This window comes from Osmerus eperlanus, chromosome 1 (genome assembly GCF_963692335.1).
Source record: "Osmerus eperlanus chromosome 1, fOsmEpe2.1, whole genome shotgun sequence".
NCBI classification, from domain to species: Eukaryota; Metazoa; Chordata; class Actinopteri; order Osmeriformes; family Osmeridae; genus Osmerus; species Osmerus eperlanus.
Window position 1 is genome coordinate 24981564 of NC_085018.1, and position 20984 is coordinate 25002547.

A 20984-nucleotide genomic window follows, 5' to 3' on the forward strand; every position below is an offset into this window, starting at 1 on the left:
TCCTCTCCCCCTCTCTCTCCCTCACCCCCCCCACCTCTCCCTCACCCCCCACCTCTCCCCCGTCTCTCTCCCCCTCTCCCCCCCACCTCTCCTCTCCCCCTCTCCTCTCCCCTCACCCCCCCACCTCTCCTCTCCCCCTTTCTCCCCCTCACCCCCCACCTCTCCCCCTCTCTCTCCCTCACCCCCCCACCTCTCCCCCCTCTCTTCCCCTCACCCCCCACCTCTCCCTCACCCCCCACCTCTCCCCCCTCTCTCTCAATGATGATGGGGGTTCCCTCCCAGCGTGTCTCTCAGCATGACCTCTGCGACCCTCTGCGACCTCCAGACGTGATGCGCAGCTCTGCGACAGTCCAGGACCCTCGTCCCAGCGTTACGTCCAATCAGAGGCCAGGGCCAGCTAATGGCCACCCTCTCCAGGTAAGGCTGGTCCACCTTGACGACAGCAGCTGCTCTCTCTCCTCTGTGAGTGAGCTGTTCGCTGATCCTAGACTGACACGGATCACTGGTGGAGCAGCTCACTGCTGAGGAAGAGGAGGGGTGCGCTTTGAATGATGATGATGGTGATGATGATGGTGATGATCTCTCTCTCTCTCTTCCCCTATCCCTCCTCTCTTCTACTTCCTCTCTCTCTTTTCTCCTCTCTCTCTCTATATCTCTCTCTCTCTCTCTCTCTCCAGGTTCCAAAGCCTCCTTTGTAAATCTGCATGCAGCTGATCATTGTTGTCCCCCCCTCCTATCTCCTCCCTCCCCCCCCATCTCCCCCATCCCCTCCTTCCCCCCATCCCCCTCTGATTAAAGGAGGGAGGGAGAGGAGGGGTGCAGTACTAGGTTTAACCACTAGGGATAGAGAGGGTGCAGTACTAGGTTTAAACCACTAGGGATAGAGAGGGTGCAGTATTAGGATTAAACCACTAAAGGCAGATATGCTGCAGTACTGTGTTTTAACCACTAAAGGCAGATATGCTGCAAATACTGTGGTGTTTAACCACTAGAGGCAGATATGCTGCAGTACTCTGTTTAACCACTAGAGGCAGATATGCTGCAGTACTGTTTAACCCCTAGAGGCAGATATGCTGCAGTACTGTGTTTAACCACTAGAGGCAGAGAGAATGCAGGACTGTGTATTAGCAGCAAGCACTAAACAGGGGGAAGAGTTACCATTTTAATGGCTGAAAAAAATTGCCATTTTATTCATTCCAGAGAGTAAAAAAATTACTAATCATAGTCCTCTCATTCTGGACAGACAAGGGCAGATTAGTAAAAAAAAGAAATACATTTAGTAATTGTGTAGCAACTATTTTTATACAGTTAGGTTTAATATAATGTATGCGTTTCATCATTTTGGGGTATTATTATTTATTTCATTTATGGCTGTTGATGTTGTTGTTATTATTGAATGTACTGATGCATCTGTTTTAAGTTGTAAACACTATGCTAATATGAACAAATACTGGTTTGTTGTTGATTCTATTGCTGAATGCTTCTCTGCAGTATAAAACCGTGTAAGAGTAGAACAGTGAGAAGCGTGTCTGCATGAGTCCCAGTCATAGATGGTGTCTGTCACCTTCTCCCTTCACTACACAAGATGAAGAATGAATTTATGCTTCAGGGACTTTGACACAGCTACACACACACACACACACACACACACACACACACACACACACACACTGTCACACTCCTTCTCAATTGATCTCCCTGATCAACCAGTCAGGATGAGAGGGTTTGACGCTATGTGTGTGTGTTTTAGATATGTTTGTGTATGTGTGTGTGTGTCTAGCAGGCACTTGCTGAATTGATGACCCCTTTAGACAAACCACCCTTTACAGAGCAGTGAGACAGGGTCAGAGCAGTGAGACAGGGTCAGAGCAGAGACAGGTGGAAAGCAGAAAGACAGGTGGAAAGCAGAGAGAAAGGTAGAGAGTAGAGAGACAGGTGTAAAAGCAGAAAGACAGGTGGAAAGCAGAGAAACAGGTGGAGAGCAGAGAGACAGGTATAGAGTAGAGAGACAGGTGGAGAGCAGAGAGACAGGTGGAGAGCAGAGAGACAGGTAGAGAGCAGAGAGACAGGTGGAGAGCAGAGAGACAGGTGGAAAGCAGAGAGACAGGTGGAGAGCAGAGAGACAGGTGGAAAGCAGAGAGACAGGTAGAGAGTAGGGAGACAGGTGGAGAGCAGAGAGACAGGTGGAAAGCAGAGAGACAGGTGGAGAGCAGATAGACAGGTGGAGAGCAGAGAGACAGGTATCGAGTAGAGAGACAGGTGGAGAGCAGAGAGACAGGTGGAGAGCAGAGAGACAGGTGGAGAGCAGAGAGACAGGTAGAGAGTAGAGAGATAGGTGGATAGGAGAGACAGGTGGAGAGCAGAGAGAAGAGAGACAGGTGGTCAAGAGTAAAAAATTATGCACTTTTTAAACTTTATTTCCAACCCCTTTTTAACTGTTGTTAAATGTGTATAACTAAAAACCGTCTACTAAAGCCTGACCGTAGATCAGTTTGCGTCTCTGTACGTTTTTATAAAGTTATTAACTTGGTTACAGCTCATGCTGCATATCAGAGTCTGTGTTTACAAAGAAACGTAAAATAACAGGGAGGATATCTCATCAGCTTCCTCCTTCGTAGAACAGGTTACCTTAACTTAATACTATTCTTCTAACTACTCAATACACTTCAATCTAACCTGGCTTGTTTCATTAGAGTAAATAACTCTCTCTCTTTAAGAGAGGTAGTCAGCTGCATTGCACTCTGGGTAATGGTATTATGTGACATGTTTTGAAATGATGATGTAATAAGTATGTCTGTCTGTCTCCAGTGTGAGCCTAGCTAGTCAGAACTCTGTCCGATAAGAGACCAGAAGAAGAACCAGACTGAAGACTACCCGGCTAGTGGAACGACATTTGTTGAGTTGTTAGTCTGTTTGTTCTGTGTGTTTGTTTACACTGTGTGATGTACTGCATGCAGTTCACCAGCCAGCAGCCAGTCTGCATCTGAGAACATTATTTACTGAAACACTATCTAATAAAACATTATCTAATAAAACATCATCAAATAAAGATGATTCTGAAATCACTAGCATGTTCTCCTTCTCTGACTCATTTTTTACATTCTAATCAGTTAGCAGCTGAGATGGCAAAAGTTCAAACATCCTTCACTCAAGTAGAAGTATGGATACTCATGTTTAAAAAGACTGGTGGAAGTTCAAGTGCTGACTACACATTTTCACTCAAGTTAAAGTAAGTATGGGCTCTGACATATACTTAAGTAAAAGTAGCCATTACTACCTGCTGGACCTCACAACATATTAAAACGTCAACGTTTTTTTCAACCTTTTGAAACTTTTTTTGTGAAACCTTTTTTTGAAAATATTTTTATAGTATAATATAGAGTATAGTATAGTATAGTATAGAGACCAGAGAGATACTGGATAGAACAGAGAGAGACCAGAGACATACTGGTTAGAACACAGAGAGAGGAACTAGCAGCATCACAGGGCAGAGAGCCAAACAGGGCAAAGATCAACCTCTGTTCTGAGGTAATAGAAGGACAGAGTTCCCTAGCACACTTCTACCTATGCACACACACACACAGTACTTGACCTGTTGTCTCAGTCACACACTTCCATCCACCCCAGGACAACACAGGAGGACCAAACAACTGTCCGTTGAACGCCTGTTTAACAACCAAACAGTTGCCTGTTTACATCTTTCTAAGAACCAAACAGCTGCTTGTTTGATGAAATTTACCACCTGTTTGCTGCCTGCCTACAGAACTGGACAACCGTTTCCTGCCTGTTTCCTGAGTATTTACCACCTGTTTTCTGCCTGTCTTAAGAACCGGACAACTGCCTGTTTCCTGCCTGTTTCCTGCCTGTTTCCTGCGTTATTTCCAGCCTGTCTGTCTGTTGCGGCGGCGGGGTGAGGAGGACCAGAGCCCAGGACACAGTGAGTACAACAGTCTGACCACAGAGACTGTCCCAGACACAGACACCTCCTGGAGCTCTGGCTGGACAGCTGACCTGCACACCTGCCTAGCTACACACTGCAGGAGGGGAAACACTTAGGGTACATTACCTACGCTACCACTTAACTACATAGCAACACCCACAGTAACAGTATTGTAGGTACGTAGGAATTGCTATGTATTTACATTTAGTCATTTTAGCAGACGCTCTTATCCAGAGCGACCTACAGTAAGTACAGGGTAGTAAATAGGGTGAAGTGCCTTGCCCAAGGACACAACGTCCTTAGGCACGGCCGGGAATTCGAACCAGCAACCTTCTGATTAATAGCCCGATTCCCGAAAATAGCCCGATAGCCCGAAAGAGAGAGAGAAGGAGAGAAAGAGAGAGGAGAGAAAGTGAGAGAACAGGAGAAATAGTGAGAGAAGGAGAGAACGGGAGAGAAAGAGAACAGGAGAAAGAGAGAACAAGAGAAAGAGAGAGACCTAGAAGGAGCGAGAGAAGGAGAGAAAGAGCGAGAGAAGGAGAGAAAGAGAGAGATGGAGAGAAAGAGAACAGGAGAAAGAGTGAGAGAACAGGAGAACGAGAGAGAGATGGAGAGAAAGAGAGAGCTCGAAGGAGCGAGAGAACAAGAGAAAGAGAGAGAGAAGGAGAGAAAGAGAGAGAGAAGGAGAAACAGGAGAAAGAGAGAACAGGAGAAAGAGAGAACAGGAGAAAGAGAGAGCAGGAGAAAGAGAGAGAAAGAGAGAGAGAACAGGAGAAAGAGAGAGGGAACAGGAGAAAGAGAGAGGGAACAGGAGAAAGAGAGAGAACAGGAGAAAGAAAGAGAGATAGCAAAAGATTAAAAAAAGAAACAAACACGCAATCCGTGTTCTTGGATTACGCAATCCTGTTTCTATGGAGTCAGCAGGTGAACAACCCCGGACAGCACTCTGTTCCTTCTCACCTCTCTGGGACAAAACAACATGTTTTCCACAAGTTGGGTTCCCTCTCATCAGCTGCTGGTCATCACCTATAGACCAGAACATCTAGATCTCATCTCCAGTCCCCCCCCCCCCCCAGACTGGGTCACTAGCGGTCACCCCCCTGAACCACCTTCTCTATCCAAGTCCACCCTCTATCTACTCTGCTCCTCACGTCCCTACACATCCAGATATGCTGCTTATCTGTCCTGTCCTGACTTCTGAAGGCGGTTGTATGGAAGATTAGCATGTGTTTACATTGTGTGGCGTTACCTACAGTAACCTCAGGTCATTCACCCTAACCCTGTAATAACCTACAGTAACCTGAGGTCTTTCAGTCTAAACTTGTTGTAACCTCAGGTCATTCACTCTAACCCTGTAATAACCTACAATAACCTGAGGTATTTCAGTCTAAACCTATACCGGTATAAACCTATAGTAACCTCCGATGATTCACCCTAGCTGGGGGCTGACTAATTACCCATCTCCAGGGTAACTACTCACCTATAGAAACCAGGTGAACATGAGAGCTCATGTTTATTTGATCTAGCCGACACATCTGACCATCCTCCCATTCAGACAGATTTCCGTCTGACCTGGATAGGGTCTGGCCAATCACAACCGTTTATCTGACATGGGGTGGGTATTGATACGATGACTGTACAGAGGAGCCCCTTTGAAACGAACAACCAAGATGACTTGTCGTTGCTCTGATTAAGGTTATTAATGCCATTAAGGTCCTTAAGGTGAACCCTAACCCTAAGTTAATAACGTTATCCCTAACCCAAACCCTTAACCCTAAGGTTAACCCTAAGTTAACCTCTCTCAGGCTGGTGTGTGCGTGACTGCGGTGCTGACCACACCAACAACCAATCAGTTTCCCTGGCGTTGCCATGGCCACAACGGGCACAGCCAATGGGCTGCACCACAGACACAGCAGCCAGAGCCTGCCGTCCAATGAGATCAGCAGCCAAGGTGAGCCAATCAGGAGCCTGTCTGCTGAGTGTGTGAGGCGCATCAATGTTCAGGGGAGTAACCAGAGGTGTGTGTCTCTGTGTGTGTGTGTGTGTGTCTCTGTGTGTGTGTGTGTGTTTCACCTGAGCAGACGAGACCCCTGCGGATTGTCAAGAGCATCTGAGACAGTTGAGGAAGCATGTGGAGGTACAGTACACACACACACACACACACACCTCCACTACTGTAATCTCCCTGTCTGAGCACCATTTCTCAACCCATTCTAGAAGGTGAAGGCTGAGGTGCTGGAGCAGGTGCAGGGGCAGCTGGGTGACCTCCTGGATAAGGTCCTGACCCACTCCATCCAGACGTTCACCCAGAGGGAGCTACCCAGCGCCTCGGACGCCAAGCCCACAAACAACAACAACTCCAGGTAAACAACAACAACTCCAGGTAAACAACAGCTCCGTAAACAAAGACTGTAACTCAAGGATGAGATCAAGATCCTGAGGTTAGATATTCTGGATGGTAAATGACCCCCACAATCCTAGCCTCACACCCAAAGCGGCAACCGCTGGCCGAAACGCCTAGTTTGTATTACTCACCGGTAACAAGCGGCGAGTTTTTCTGGGGAGCGGCTGGTTTCGCGTCGCAGTGATGTCCTTCATTTTTTGGTCAACGTCGTTGAAGATAAGTCTAGACAAGATCAGCGCGTCTTCCTTAAAACGCGAAATACTAGGCCTAAATGTACCTAGTGCTAGCTAGCTGGTTATTAGCTATTAGCTAACTATGTGTAAAAAATGTCACTACAGTTGTGAAACTAATTAAATACCACAAATGCCACACAGTTGACGTTAACGATGATGTTGCTAGGCTAACTACTTCTGTAGTAGCTAGCTAGCTAGTTACGGGCGGTTGCTTCCGCTTGTATTTGCCGCTGTTCGAAAATGAGAGGTGGGGTAGGACCAGAGCCATTAAACGTCCTGGCCTTTTATCCGACCACGCCCGATTGAAACAACGACGTCACCACAACGCGTAAGTTCGAATATGCACGTATCACTTCCGCATATTGCATAAGCCAGTTCAACAACTTCCAGTAACTAGCAGTTACATTAGTTCTCTCACGCAAAATGCTGGGTTTTACAAGAAGTTTGGGGGATCTTCCCAAAATGACAATTAACGATGTACATAGGATTATATGTTGCTACCCTTCAAGCCAGAGGGAAAAAGGGTTCAAATTGTAAGTTTTGAGCTACATCGGTTAAGAGAGCTATATTAAGGGTCAACATAACCTGTTCTGGTTATTAAAAGTCACGTTTCTTCACCCCAAGTTCTAGACCTGGCCTATTTTTTCCCTGGAAATACGTAACACTGTCTTGTGCATACAGCCAATTACACCTGTTACAGCACTGTAGCAGTGTTGGTCTCCTGTCCTACAACATGCATCACAAAACACCTTGTTTATGTTTCGGGTTGTTCTAAATGTGTGCGTTCCTGACAGATCCCACAAAATGGATGATGGAAAGGTGTTTGCTGCGAGACAGTCAATTCTAGAGTAAGTGTGTATGAGTGTGTGTACATTTTTTTTTTCAGAAGGGGTGCCTCAAACTTGTTTTTTAAACAATGTTTCCCTGTGTATGCGTGTGTGTTTCTGTGTGTATGTTGTGTGTACATGTTTATGTGTGTGTGTGTGTATCTATGCGTGTGTATGTGTCTCCAGCGAGCTGTTTGAGATCAGCCACATCAGGACCATCTACCACGTGTTCATAGCAGCGATGTTCCTCTTCATCTTCAGCACGCTAGCGGTGGACTACATCGACCAGGGCAGGTGTGTGTGTGTGTGTGTGTGTGTGTGTGTGTGTGTGAGTGAGTGTGTATCTGGGCGATCCTCTAACTTTTAACTTTTGTTTGAAAACTTAATCATACAACCCCCGTTGGTCCAAACTGTGCCCCTCTTCCTCCCTCACCCCCTGATTCTTCTCCCTCTTCCTCCCTCTCCCTCCCCCCTCTCCCTTCTCCCTCTTCCTCCCTCTCCCCTCTCCCTCCTCCCTCTTCCTCCCTCCCCCTCCCCCTCCTCCCTCTTCCTCCCTCTCCCCTCTCCCTCCTCCCTCTTCCTCCCTCCCCCTCCCCCCTCTCCCTCCTCCCTCTTCCTCCCTCACCCTCCCCCCCTCTCCCTCCTCCCTCCGCCCGCCCCCCTCTCTCCCCCCCAGGCTGGTGCTGGAGTTTGACCTGCTGTGCTATGCCTTTGGGAAGCTCCCCACAGTGCTGTGGTCCTGGCTGCTGATGTTCAGCTACACCCTGGCTGTCCCCTACCAGGCCCTGGTGCTCTGGGGGGTCAGCTTTCACGGCTGCCCCTCCAAGCTGGCCCTGTCCCTGGGCGCGGGTCTGGCCCTGGCTGCCCTGCAGGGAGCTGTCCTGGGGCTCTTCCCCATCTACGTGGTCATACACTACCAGCTGCCCCCAGCCTCCAGGTTCATCGTCATACTGGAGCAGGTATGTGTGTGTGTGGTCGAGTGTGTAGGGTTTAGCTAGCCCAGCTGAGCAGATGTTGAGATAAGAACAGTCACACCAGCCCACAGATGTCCTCCCTGTCCATGAACAGAATTTACAATTTGGCTGAACCTCTGACTAAACTGGTTATCGGGGAACATGTTTTGGCCGCTCCAAAGAGGGCATGATTTAACATCACCATGCAAAGTCATGGTAACATGAACCCTGGACACCACAGTCAGATACTCCACACACTGAGCTCATCTACTGAGCTGCACCCTGTGACCTGTGGAATGTGAAAATAAAGCACTGATTGAACTCTTGACTCTTCCCTCTCTCAGATCCGCTTCCTGATGAAGAGCTACTCCTTCATCAGGGAGAACGTTCCGCTGGTCCTGAGGAACCCGCCCAAAGAGGGTGAGGGAACATCTGGGCTGGTCTCACTACAGCAGACCCTCAGTTCTCCAGCCAGTCCATGAACAGAATTTACAATTTGTCTGAACCTCTAGTAATGCTGAAATGGTTATCTGGGAAGTTAGATTTATTTGTGTTCTGGCAGCTTGAAAGAGAGCAGGATTCAAGGTGTTGGGGTTTTTAGACTTGAACAAGTGTTTTGGAACGGTTATCTTGTGTCACTACAGTCAGTTCCAACCTGGTACCAACCTGGCTAACTAGCTGGCTGGCTGGCCGACTGACTGGCTGTTGTCTTGGTTTGCAGGAGAAGTTATCCGGTTCCCCACGTTTTCCAGCTATCTCTACTTCTTGTTCTGCCCTACGCTGATCTACAGAGAATCCTACCCCAGGTAATCACAGAACCAGGAGAGCTAGTGTAACCCAGCTGGCCCCCCTCCTCCTCACCTTCCCTCCCTCCTTACCGCTCTCCCCCCCTCCTCCAGGAACCCCTATATCAGGTGGAACTATGTTGGTGTGACCTTTGCCAAGGTAAGACTTGACCTGGAGGGTGTGTGGAGGATGTGTGGGTGGAGGGTGTGTGGATGGAGGGTGTGTGGGTGGAGGGTGTGTGGATGGAGGGTGTATGGGTGGAGGGTGTGTGGGTGGAGGGTGTGTGGATGGAGGGTGTGTGGGTGGAGGGTGTGTGGGTGGAGGGTGTGTGGGTGGAGGGTGTGTGGAAGGAGGATGTGTGGATGGAGGGTGTGTGGATGGAGGGTGTGTGGATGGAGGGTGTGTGGGTGGAGGGTGTGTGGAAGGAGGATGTGTGGATGGAGGGTGTGTGGATGGAGGGTGTGTGGGTGGAGGGTGTGTGGGTGGGTGGAGGGTGTATGGGTGGAGGGTGTGTGGAAGGAGGGTGTGTGGATGGAGGGTGTGTGGAAGGAGGATGTGTGGATGGAGGGTGTGTGGATGGAGGGTGTGTGGAAGGAGGGTGTGTGGAAGGAGGGTGTGTGGATGGAGGGTGTGTGGAAGGAGGGTGGAGGGTCATAGTGTTTAGCTGCTATGTAGGCTATGTGCGGTTGTTGCCCTGAGGACAGTATTGATTCCTAGAAGGCATGTAGTAAACCATACAGTGTGTGTTTATCAGTGTGGACTCAGAACCAAGTGGGGCTTGCTGTTTCACCTCCTCTCTCCAGTCCTCTCCCTCTCTCTTTTTCTCTCTTTCTTTCTTTCTTTCTTCTCCCCTCTACCTCTTACTCTCTCTCTTTTTTCTCTTTCTTTCTTTCTTTCTCTATCCTCCCATCTACCTCTCTCTCTCCATTCCTCTCTCTCTCCAGTCCTCTCTCTCTCTCCAGTCCTCTCTCCAGTCCTCTCTCTCTCCCCAGTCCTCTCTCTCCAGTCCCCTCTCTCCAGTCCTCTCTCCAGTCCTCTCTCTCCAGTCCTCTCTCTCTCTCCAGTCCTCTCTCTCCAGTCCTCTCTCTCCAGTCCTCTCTCTGCATCTTTTCTTTCCTCTGAAACATGAAGAGGTCACAGTGATGGTCAGCATTATAGCAGCTCACACAGTAATAAGACTAGATGTCTAGAACAAACACAGTTCTAAAATCTCTACCTTTACACACCTTTACAACCCCACACACACACCATCTGACACACACACCCTATCTCCAGATCCTCGCCTGTCTGTTCTACGGGTACTTCATCCTGGTGCGGCTCTGCATCCCTGTGTTCAGGAATGAGAACAACCGCCCCTTCAGCACCAGAACCCTGGTGCTGACGGTGTTCAACGCTACTCTGCCTGGTAGGTACCACACCACCTCACATACACACACACTGAAACATACACACCACCTCACATACACACACACTGAAACATACACACCACCTCACATGCACACACACTGAAACATACACACCACCTCACATACACACACACTGAAACATACACACCACCTCACATACACACACACTGAAACATACACACCACCTCACATACACACACACTGAAACATACACACCACCTCACATACACACACACTGAAACATACACACACACTGAAACATACACACACACTGAAACATACACACACAACCGCCCCTTCAGCACCAGAACCCTGTGGTACTGACTTTCTCTCCCTCCCTCCCTCCCTCTCCCCCTCCCTCCGTCCCCCCTCTCTCCCTCCCCCTCCTTCCCTCCCTCCCCCCTCTCTCTCTCCCTCCCTCTCCCCCTCCTTCCCTCCATCCCCCCTCTCTCCCTCCTTCTCCCCCTCCTCCCTCCCTCCCCCCTCTCTCCCTCCCTCTCCCCCTCTCCCCCTGCCTCCCTCCCCCCTCTCCCTCCCTCTCCCCCTGCCTCCCTCCCCCCTCTCTCCCTCCCTCTCCCCCTCTGCCCCTGCCTCCCTCCCCCCTCTCTCTCCCTCCCTCTCCCCTCCTCCCTCCCTCAGGTATGCTGATTCTGCTCCTGGCGTTTTATGCGTTCCTGCACTGCTGGCTCAACGCCTTCGCTGAGATGCTGCGATTTGCTGACAGAATGTTCTACAAGGTACGATGCAACTTCCTGTTCCTGTCAAATACCTTGCTGCTTGGATTAAAGACACCTGTTGCTGCCGGGTTAGGTACTGGGGTGGTTCTGAGAGCGACAAGGCCGTCTTTCTGTCTTTGGTGTTTACAGAGACTAAGGTTTCCTCCCCTCTCCCCTTCCCTCTTCTCCTCCCCTCTCCCCTTCCCTCCTCTCCTCTCCTCCCCTCTCCCCTTCCCTCCTCTCCTCCCCTTCCCTCCTCCCCTCTCTCCTTCCCTCCTCTCCTCCCCTCTCCCCTTCCCTCCTCCCCTCTCCCCTTCCCTCCTCCCATCTCTCCTTCCCCCCTCTCCTCTCCTCCCCTCTCCCCTTCCCTCCTCTCCTCCCCTCTTCCCTCCCCTCTCCCCTTCCCTCCCCTCTCCCCTTCCCTCCTCTCCTCCCCTCTCTCCTTCCCTCCTCTCCTCTCCTCCCCTCTCCCCTTCCCTTCCCTCCTCTCCTCCCCTCTCCCCTTCCCTCGTCTCCTCCTCTCCCCTTCCCTCCTCCCCTCCTCTCCCCTCTTCCCTCCTCTCCTCCCCTCCTCTTTTCTGACTTTCTCCTCTTCCCTCCTCCTCTCTTTTCGTCTCCTCCTCCTCTCCTCCTCCTCAGGACTGGTGGAACTCCACATCGTTTGCTAACTACTACCGTACGTGGAATGTGGTGGTGCACGACTGGCTGTACTACTACGGCTACAGAGACTTTCTCTGGGTGGGTATCCCTGACAACAACCCACAACTACCCCGCCCAGCCTCACTAACTACCCACAACTACCCCCCACAGTCTCACTAACTACCCACAACTACCCCCCCAGCCTCACTAACTACCCACAACTACCCCCCCAGCCTCACTAACTACCCACAACTACTACTTCTACTTCCACTACTTCTCTAGCCCCATTAACTACCCTCCTAGCCCGACAAACTACTCCCCATCCCTGATACCTACCCCCAGCCTCAATAACTACCCCCCATTTCCACTAACTACCCCCTCAGCCCCACTGAGGCCACTCACAGCAGGGCACCTATGACCTCTGACCCCTGTGCCCCGGCAGCTGTCGACGAGGAAGTTCCGCACGGCGGCCATGTTGTCTGTGTTCCTGGTGTCGGCTGTGGTGCACGAGTACGCCTTCACCATGGGCTTTGGCTTCTTCTACCCTGTCATGTTTTGCCTGTTCGCTGTCTTCGGAGGTGAGGGGGGGGATCAAATCAAAATGTATTTGTATAACCCTTTTTACACGCAAGCATGTCACAGAGGGCTTCACATACGCCGATAGAAATATCCCTCAACCAACCTAAACCCTCAAGGAAGACAAGGAAAAACTCCCAGAAAAACTCACTGGGATGAGGAGTGAGGGGGACGAGGGGGCTGGAGGGGGGGGGGGTTACTCGGGGAGGGGGGGAGTGAGGAATGAGGGGGGGGGGGTTTAGGAAGTTTTCCATCAACGATGTTGTTTTAAAACCACTCTTACTACTTTGCCCTTCTCTCTCTCCTTCTCCTTCCCCTCAGTGCTGTTTCACTTCACCCTGACGGACAAGCGTAAGAGCCCGGTGTGGAACATTATGATGTGGACCTGCCTTTTCATCGGTCAGGGCGTCCAGGTGTGCCTGTACGGCCAGGAGTTTTACGCCCAGGTCCACTGCCCTCGCACCGGGGTGAGGAGCTCCAGGGTCCAGGCTGTGGTTCTCATCCCCTTCAGTGGATCTATCTCATTATGCTTCTCTCCCTCTTCCTCTGAGACACACAAGCACACACGCGCACACACACACGCACATGCATTCTTTCCTGTGCGCAAAAACACTGACAAAGCACACACACAAGCACACAAACAATCTATGGAGTCACGCATGCCTGTTCAGAGTCTTTAGAAGTGTGTAAAGACCCAGGATTAGACCGTGACCCCCCAGCCCCAGATGTGGGCTCCTGGGATTGGCAGCAGCAGATGGCCTGGGAGCATCTCTCTGCAGATGCCTCGGCTATCAGAGCTGTGGGCAACACACAGGCCTTGTGTGCGCTGCTGTGTCCAACACACACACACGTGCACACACGCACACACACACACGTGCACACACAAACACACACGCACACTGGTTGAGCACCTAAAAATAGAACATAACATAAAAAGATTATCACATGGGTTGAGGACTCACGAAACATGGGCTGTTCAGGAAAAATGGGATTATGGTCTGAGTGGACCGCTAAGGAGAGGAAGGGGGCGTGGAGCTCTAACACAACCTCATGGGATCTCTCCACACAGAGAGGATTCTGGGAGCTGGTCACACCACGGTCATGGAACTGCAGCTTCTAGACCCGGGACATCTGCCACGGATGGAGGAATGAAGATGTGGAGGGATAGAGAGGAAGAACGGAGAGGGAAGGGTTGTAGGGATGGAGGTGGATGGATGAAATAATGGAGAGATGGGGAGGAAGGATGAATGGATGGAAAGGAAGGATGAAATAATGGAGAGATGGGGAGGAAGGATGAACGGATGGATGGAAAGGAAGGATGAAATAATGGAGAGATGGGGAGGAAGGATGAACGGATAGAGGTGCAGGGCAGCTATGGATTGAGACAGTGGAAGGAAGAGATTGAAGGATGGAGCAAAACGTCTCAGCTAGAACCCCCTCAGAGCTTCCTAGTGCATGTCGTCTTCAGCAGGATGGGGGTGAAGGGGAGACAGGAAAGAGAGAAAGCTGTATAGAGAGTAGAGAGACTTGTAAAGGTTCAGGCAACAATCCCCATCCTGCACTGAGGTCATGTACTTGTTTGTAAATGTGCCAATGATGACTCAACCTTGTTTGTTCATAACTATGTTTTCTTATGAATTCAACCAAAAACTAGCATCTCAGAGATCACACAGGGTGTGGAGACAGTAGTATGTGTAAATGTGTGCTTGTTAACAGAATGTGTCAATAAAATACAATTTTAATGTGTTAATTAAAATTAAAGAACGTTTCTAATATCACAGTCCAGTCGGCCCAACCCCTCAAAACTCCTCCGAACTCAAACATGAACAGCTGTCAGCTGTCTCGAGAAAGAAACCAACCAATCAGCTCTTAGAGTCAAACATCTGCTTTATTTAGGGGAACAGACTCCATCACCTGCTGTCCTCCTTCAATGTTGCTTCTACTCAGAACAACCTGGCTCAGAAGTTCATTCATCCTGGAGGAGGGAGGTATGGCATAAACAGATAGCTGAGCATTCATGCATACAACCCTACAACCAGCATTCATATATACAGTAGCCTTAGGAGTGTACTGTTATGTTGGGTGCAGTTCCCACACCTGTCCTGCAGGGTGTGCAGTGCGTTGATCCTGCTCCGGTTGACGTCCATCTCCAGCATGCGAGGAAGGCTGCAGGTGTAGCTGGACCTAGGGGGGCGCTTGCTGTCCAGCGGGTTCACCTGCCACAGGGTCGGGGTCCGACTCATACTCATGTTCCTATTGGGTCATAAAGGAAGTAGGAGTCTAGTGTTCTAGAGTGTTTGAACCTAGAACATTCTCGAGTGTTCTGAGGTGTGATTTTATTTCATTTAGATCCCACTCCTTGGTTCTAGAACCGGCGCTTCAGTTCTCGAATGCACACCTTGGTTACTCTGTCTTATGCTGTGTTCACAACAAACGCGAAGATAATTATTCACGCAAATTATGCGTTCAGTGTGAACACAGCATTAGAGTGAACAAGCAGAGGATTCTCACCTGAAACTGTATCTGGCCTCAGAGAATCCGACAGTCTGTGGGCGTGGCCTTTCAAGTAGGGGAAAGGGGCAGTCTGGGGGCGGGGCCGGGCTGCAGGTGTGTCCGGGGGGCGGGGCCTGGCTGCAGGTGTGTCCGGGGGGCGGGGCCGGGCTGCAGGTGTGTCCGGGGGGCGGGGCCTGGCTGCAGGTGTGTCCGGGGGGCGGGGCCTGGCTGCAGGTGTGTCCGGGCCGAAGCGACCAGCGCAGCTTCCTGGGGACCAGAGTCAGGATGGGGTGGGGCAGTGGCGAGCTCTCACAGGGGCCGGGCGCGGCCAGGTGAAGCCCATGCTCTTCCCTCACCTGCTCCAACAACAGTCACATGTGTCAGACGGGACAACTCAGTCTCTCCTGTCACACTGAAATAAAAACATCATATGTCTCCACCAACATTCCATTTACATTCTCCGCATTTTCCATCCTTGACGTTGTAGAGAGCTCAGGAATAACATGAGAGGGATCTATCTGATATGAAAGAGGTTTCCACCAGGTGTGACATCCTCCTCCCTGAAGGTATGTGTTCTCACCTGGCTGAGCACCTGGAGCAGGTGAGCCAACCAGTTTCTGCGGTCCAGGTCTACCAAGGCCTGCCTGGCAGAGCCCAGCCTGGCCACGCTCGCCTCGCACACCTCCAGCCCACGCAAGTAAACATACAGCTCTCTGATCGCACCTCCGTCATTCAGGGCCCTTGCCTCCAGCAGTCTCGCATTCAGGGTGTTTCTGTACAGTATAATATAGCACATTAGAATAGAGTAAAGTGGAGTATAAGAGTAGAGTATAATAGAGTACAGTAAAGTGGAGTATAATAGAGTAGATTAGAATTCAACAGAATACAACTTTATTGTTCATCCACCTGACAGACTGCAGGTCGTAGTGACAGACCCACCTGACAGACTGCAGGTCGTAGTGACAGACCCACCTGACAGACTGCAGGTCGTAGTGACAGACCCACCTGACAGACTGCAGGTCGTAGTGACAGACCTACCTGACAGACTGCAGGTCGTAGTGACAGACCTACCTGACAGACTGCAGGTCTTAGTGACAGACCCACCTGACAGACTGCAGGTCGTAGTGACAGACCTACCTGACAGACTGCAGGTCGTAGTGACAGACCTACCTGACAGACTGCAGGTCGTAGTGACAGACCTACCTGACAGACTGCAGGTCTTAGTGACAGACCCACCTGACAGACTGCAGGTCTTAGTGACAGACCCACCTGACAGACTGCAGGTCGTAGTGACAGACCTACCTGACAGACTGCAGGTCTTAGTGACAGACCCACCTGACAGATTGCAGGTCGTAGTGACAGACCCACCTGACAGACTGCAGGTCTTAGTGACAGACCCACCTGACAGACTGCAGGTCGTAGTGACAGACCCACCTGACAGACTGCAGGTCGTAGTGACAGACCCACCTGACAGACTGCAGGTCCCGGTGCCTGATGAACCTGTGCAGGAGACAGCCCAGCCTCCTCTCCACCGCGGTGAGGCTCTGCACTATGACATCCTCCACCAGGTCATGGACAGGCAGCAAGATGTTGCCCAGGACGACCGCCCGCTGAAGCAGCTCCAGGTTGGTCCTCTGGGCCTTCACGTCCACGACCAGCTTCATGCCGTCGCTGCAGCTCTGCGGCGCCCTCCGCTCATGCCTCCCCCCACCGGGGTGCCCCGCACGGCCCGCGGCTGCCCCCGCGCCCACCCCCGCCTCAGTGCCTGACCTGGTCCCCATGGAGGGAGCCTCTTTCTGGGGTGCGTTGGCGAGGGTTGATCGGGACCTCCAGGTTCTTCTCTTCCCCCTCTCCTCCGTTCCCTCCGTGCCCTCGTCCGGGGGTGAGGGCGGGATCTGGGGTGAGGGCGGGGACTGAGGTGAGGCCGGGGCCAGGGGTGAGGGCGGGGCCTGGGCTGAGGGCGGGGCCTGGGGTGAGGGCGGGGCACAGGGTTTCGTATCTGTCAGTGTCTTGTGCGTCTTCGCTTGTGCCTTCGCTTGTGTCTTCGCTTGCGTCTTCTCGTGGGTCTTCGCGTGCGTCTTTGCGAGGCTTGTTGGCGGTTTGCCGGCGTCCTTGCTGGCATCCTTGCTGGCATCCTTGCTGGCATCCTTGCTGGCATCCTTGCTGGCATCCTCGTTGGCATCTCCAAGCATGTCTTCAGAGGCTTCAGGGAACCCGTCCAAGGGGTGTGAAGCTTCTGGACCGGGCGGGTCGTCCGCGAGGGGCTGGTCTGGAGACCTGCTGGGGATCCTTAGTTTCTCCATCAGGCCTGGGGACCTGCCGGGGATCCTTAGTTTCTCCACCAGGCTGTTGAAGGTATCCCTCAGGATCTTCCCCAGGAAGCTGTACAGGTTCCGGACGTCGACAGTCTTTAAAGACAGGGTGGGTAATGTTGTTGAGACACACTTTTTTGTCATATTTTCTGAAATTAACTTCACATTTAGTCATTTAGTCATTTAGCAGACGCTCTTATCCAGAGCGACTTACAGTAAGTACAGGGTACGAGTGATCAGTAACTTCACATCCTGATAGCAACCAATAAGTCTACAGGTTTGATATTAAAATTGTATATATGTGATTATCTGTGGGCATCGCAGGACTGTAATAAACACAACCAATCATTTTGTTTGGACCGAACTTAATGATTGGACGGCATTCGAACTGAATGCAATGATTGGACGGGCTACTTGTCTGTCTACCTCCCTCCCAGCAGTAATCAGGCAGCACATTCATGTGTTTAGGGGGAGTGGCTCTGAAGGGAGGGGGTGGGATATTTTGACTTGAATCCTTTCAAACAAAAATCGCTAGGTTTGCAAAACTCACCGTCCAGGCCTTTACCTTCCGTGCCTTCCCATCCAGCTGGTCTCCATCTTCATCCTCGCCTCCCGAGAGAGACGGCGAGAGCTTCTCCAAGATCGTGAACACGGAAGTCTGAAAAGCCCTCAGGAGCTCAGAGCTCATCTTCTCTAACCTCTTCAAGATGTCCTTCGGGATGAGGGGGAAGTCTTCAACCTCCTCTTCCTCCTCCGAGGTGTCAGCCTCGGCTGGCTCCTCAGGTCCCAGGACCACCGCTGGTTCTAACTCTGGAATCACCGTTGCGGGAGAGTCCTTGTGCTCCCTGGCAGCGAGCAGCTGCCCCTCCAGCTTGTTGATCTTTGCTGTTTTCTCCTGCAGCTGGGCCTTTATCCTGGACATTTCCTGGCGGCAGTCCCTGGCTGCCAGAGCCTCTGCCTGGGCTTGGTGGGACTGGGCCTCCCTGGTGCGCTCCTGGAAAGCCTCGTTCAGTTCCTGCATACCTACCTGTCAGGGTGGAATCAGAATTCATATTTAAACCAAAATCATAACAAAGAATGATAAATAATGACGGTTTGAATTATTAGTAATAAACATCACAATTATATAATGGCATTAATAATAATCAATAATAGTGAGAACAGCAACTCAATATCTGGTCATTTTTTATAATATCATAAGAGGGGGGATTCATGTGTTTCAGACATTTCTATCAGTTCAGAGTTCACACCCCCTGACCCCTGACCCCTGACCATGCTACCTGGGCGTACTTGAAGGCCATGTTCATGGCTCTGTTGCTGCCCGGGGTCTTGCCAATGTCGGCCAGCATGAAGGACAAGTCGCCGACGCACTTGGCGGCCAGGGAGGGGTCGGCCAGGAGACTGGAGGGGGACGGGGGCCTCAGCTCCTGGATGCGCTTCATGGTGCGACCGTCCAGTTTCTTCTCTCTCCACCAGTGCCAGACGCCACCCTTAAGCAGAGCTGCAACACAGGAGCACATTACAGGCTGTCTGTCTGTCTGTGTGTCTGTCTGTGTGTCTGCCTGTGTGTCTGTCTGTGTGTCTGTCTGCCTGTGTGTCTGCCTGTGTGTCTGTCTGTGTGTCTGTTTGTGTCTGTCTGCCTGTGTCTGCCTGTGTGTCTGTCTGCCTGTGTGTCTGCTTGTGTCTGTCTGCCTGTGTCTGCCTGTGTGTCTGTCTGTCTGTCTGTCTCTCTTTGAGTCTGCCTATTCTATATGTTACCCTTTCCACTAGTTACCCTAACCACTAGTTGCTCTAACCACTAGTTACTTTAACCACTAGTTACTCTATCCACTAGTCCAACATCCAGTCTGTAACATCTGCAGAGATGCAGTGGACATAGTCCTGTCAAACCGCATGATTAAGAAGGAGAAAAGTCATCAGAAACCCTTAATATGGGATTTCCGCTGAGCAGGAAAGAAAATCTGTGAAAATCAGTAAATCCCTGATTCTCATGTGTCTCTCGCCTGTGTCTCTCACCACCCTCCTCCTTCCTGGTCTTAGAAGAGTTCAGATCGAACAGGCTCCCACAGAGCTTGCGTAAGTGCTGGATGCAAACGTCCATGTCCGTCATGGAGGAAGCCAGCTTGTTCTCCACTTCCTGTATCCACTCTGGGGTGATTTCAGCTGCTTCACCCTGCTGCCTCGTCCCCTCCAACATCAGCAGGGACTCCTCTGGGGGGGAGGGAGGGGGAGGGAGGGGAGGGGCAGGGGACGGAGGGGAGGAAGGGGGAGGGGCATGGGAGGGGATGGAGGGGAGTGGAGGGAGGGAGTTGGGAGAGGAGGAAGGGGAGGAAGGGGGGGGATTGGTGGTTTGGAAATTACGACGAGTTATGGTCTAGTGACATGTGTCCTAATGATCTAATGTTATAGTAGGTGACTAGGGTTCAATCCCTACCAATACCCAAGCTCTGAATGCCACATCAGATTAAGGTAATGCAAAACATTCTGTGAGTCATCTTAGCAAACACGAACATATGTCATCAGAGCATTTGAATATGGAAATAGACAGCAGATGGGATGTTGACTACTGACCAACTACATGTTAGGGGAGGACAGGAGAGGACAGGAGAGGACAGGAGAGGAGAGAAGGAGGAGGAGAGGAAGAGGAGAGGAGGAGAGAAGGAGGAGACCCACCAGTTTCAGAGAACCAGTCCAGCAGGAGTCTGAGCTGCTGCTCTCGCTGCGCGGCCCTCTGGAGGACGTCCCTGACGCCTCGGATCTGCTGCCCCCTCCAGAGCCTCTCGTCCAGGTCGCTCCTGGGGCAGGACTCCTCCTCCTCCTCAGAGTCATCCTGGCACCCAGCACCCAGGGGGGCCCGGTACACAGACATCTCCCCAGTCAGGTGCACCCTGGGGGGTGGGGCTTCAGCACCCTGGGGGTGGAGCTTCAGAACCCTGGGGGTGGAGCTTCAGAACCCTGGGGGTGGAGCTTCTGAACCCTAGGGTACTGCAGGCTCTCTGTGGTTCGCGTTCCCTCCTAGCGGAGAAACTTCTCCTCGAGGTATACGCAATACTGCTCCTTATAAACTATATACAGTATATACACACACTAGCCTACTGCACCTTATAAACTATAGCCTAAACATATATACTGTATAATACATGCTACCTAATATCTGTAGTTTGGGTGAGGACTTAGATTTAATTTAAGGCCTTTCAGTTCTGCATAGTTATCAGTTTGGGTCTGTGCCTGAAATAATTATGACATACACTGTTACTGACACAAGAAATCTACATCCATAATAGGTCAAACAGGCCGCTTTCAGACACGAGTATGACGTATGTGTTCAACGCGGCTCTCTATGGGCGGATCGCCGGTGAGTTCAGACCAAACTATGGCAGATTGCCTGCTGTACTAGTCCTTTTAGCCGGGGATCGGTTTAGCCTCTTAAAACCCTACAGCGACAAATGCATGGCTAGTGGGACGAATGCTAAAATCTCGTGATTGTGCCGTCAAATTATACACATCAACACGTTAACATGAACATAACCTCACCTAGAGAAGGTGGGTTCAGGAAGGTTTCGTGACCCGCCACAGATTGTGAACGCGAATGAGCGCGGGACTGTTATGCGCGCTTTGACGTCATAAAGCACTGGTTATGAGTCGTTTCCTGTTTAATCGTTTCCACCATACAGTATGTCTATGGTTTCCACCTTAAGT

General features: G+C 51.1%; 3 protein-coding genes and 1 long non-coding RNA gene across 5 annotated transcripts in view; 3 read left to right on the forward strand and 1 right to left on the reverse strand.

The window, feature by feature from the left end:
* The window catches only part of kif5ab (kinesin family member 5A, b), a 34779-nt gene extending 33894 nt beyond the window's left edge, over window positions 1–885 (forward strand). Inside the window, exons 28-29 of the mRNA XM_062472617.1 lie at window positions 283–417; window positions 678–885. Of these exons, the coding sequence (XP_062328601.1) occupies window positions 283–331 (49 nt within the window). The 3' untranslated portion in view covers window positions 332–417; window positions 678–885. The remainder of the gene's footprint in view (window positions 1–282; window positions 418–677) is intronic.
* Window positions 886–980: 95 nt separating this feature from the next.
* On the forward strand, window positions 981–2335 carry LOC134028802 (uncharacterized). The gene is made up of 2 exons (XR_009931581.1): window positions 981–1935; window positions 1975–2335. It is a non-coding gene; the product is annotated as an uncharacterized LOC134028802 (long non-coding RNA).
* A 1505-nt stretch (window positions 2336–3840) lies between these two features.
* soat2 (sterol O-acyltransferase 2) lies at window positions 3841–14206 on the forward strand. 2 transcript variants are annotated; one of them, XM_062472555.1, is made up of 16 exons: window positions 3841–3863; window positions 5737–5891; window positions 6022–6077; window positions 6158–6303; window positions 7372–7425; window positions 7591–7698; window positions 8081–8363; window positions 8702–8777; window positions 9079–9163; window positions 9257–9302; window positions 10419–10548; window positions 11189–11286; window positions 11905–12003; window positions 12347–12482; window positions 12802–12947; window positions 13550–14206. In XM_062472555.1, the coding sequence occupies exons 2-16, from the start codon at window positions 5810–5812 to the stop codon at window positions 13598–13600; spliced, it is 1596 nt and encodes a 531-aa protein (XP_062328539.1). In that variant the 5' UTR covers window positions 3841–3863; window positions 5737–5809; the 3' UTR covers window positions 13601–14206. The 2 variants fall into 2 exon arrangements, with proteins under 2 accessions (XP_062328539.1, XP_062328530.1); XM_062472546.1 differs by having other exon boundaries at window positions 3853–3937; window positions 5746–5891.
* A 142-nt stretch (window positions 14207–14348) lies between these two features.
* LOC134020633 (uncharacterized) lies at window positions 14349–20842 on the reverse strand. The gene is made up of 10 exons (XM_062460821.1): window positions 20240–20842; window positions 19959–20173; window positions 19302–19496; window positions 18566–18786; window positions 17836–18312; window positions 16441–17381; window positions 15554–15746; window positions 14992–15329; window positions 14578–14733; window positions 14349–14455 (listed from the first exon to the last, which is right to left on the reverse strand). The coding sequence occupies exons 2-10, from the start codon at window positions 20152–20154 to the stop codon at window positions 14356–14358; spliced, it is 2817 nt and encodes a 938-aa protein (XP_062316805.1). The 5' UTR covers window positions 20155–20173; window positions 20240–20842; the 3' UTR covers window positions 14349–14355.
* Window positions 20843–20984: the final 142 nt, after the last annotated feature.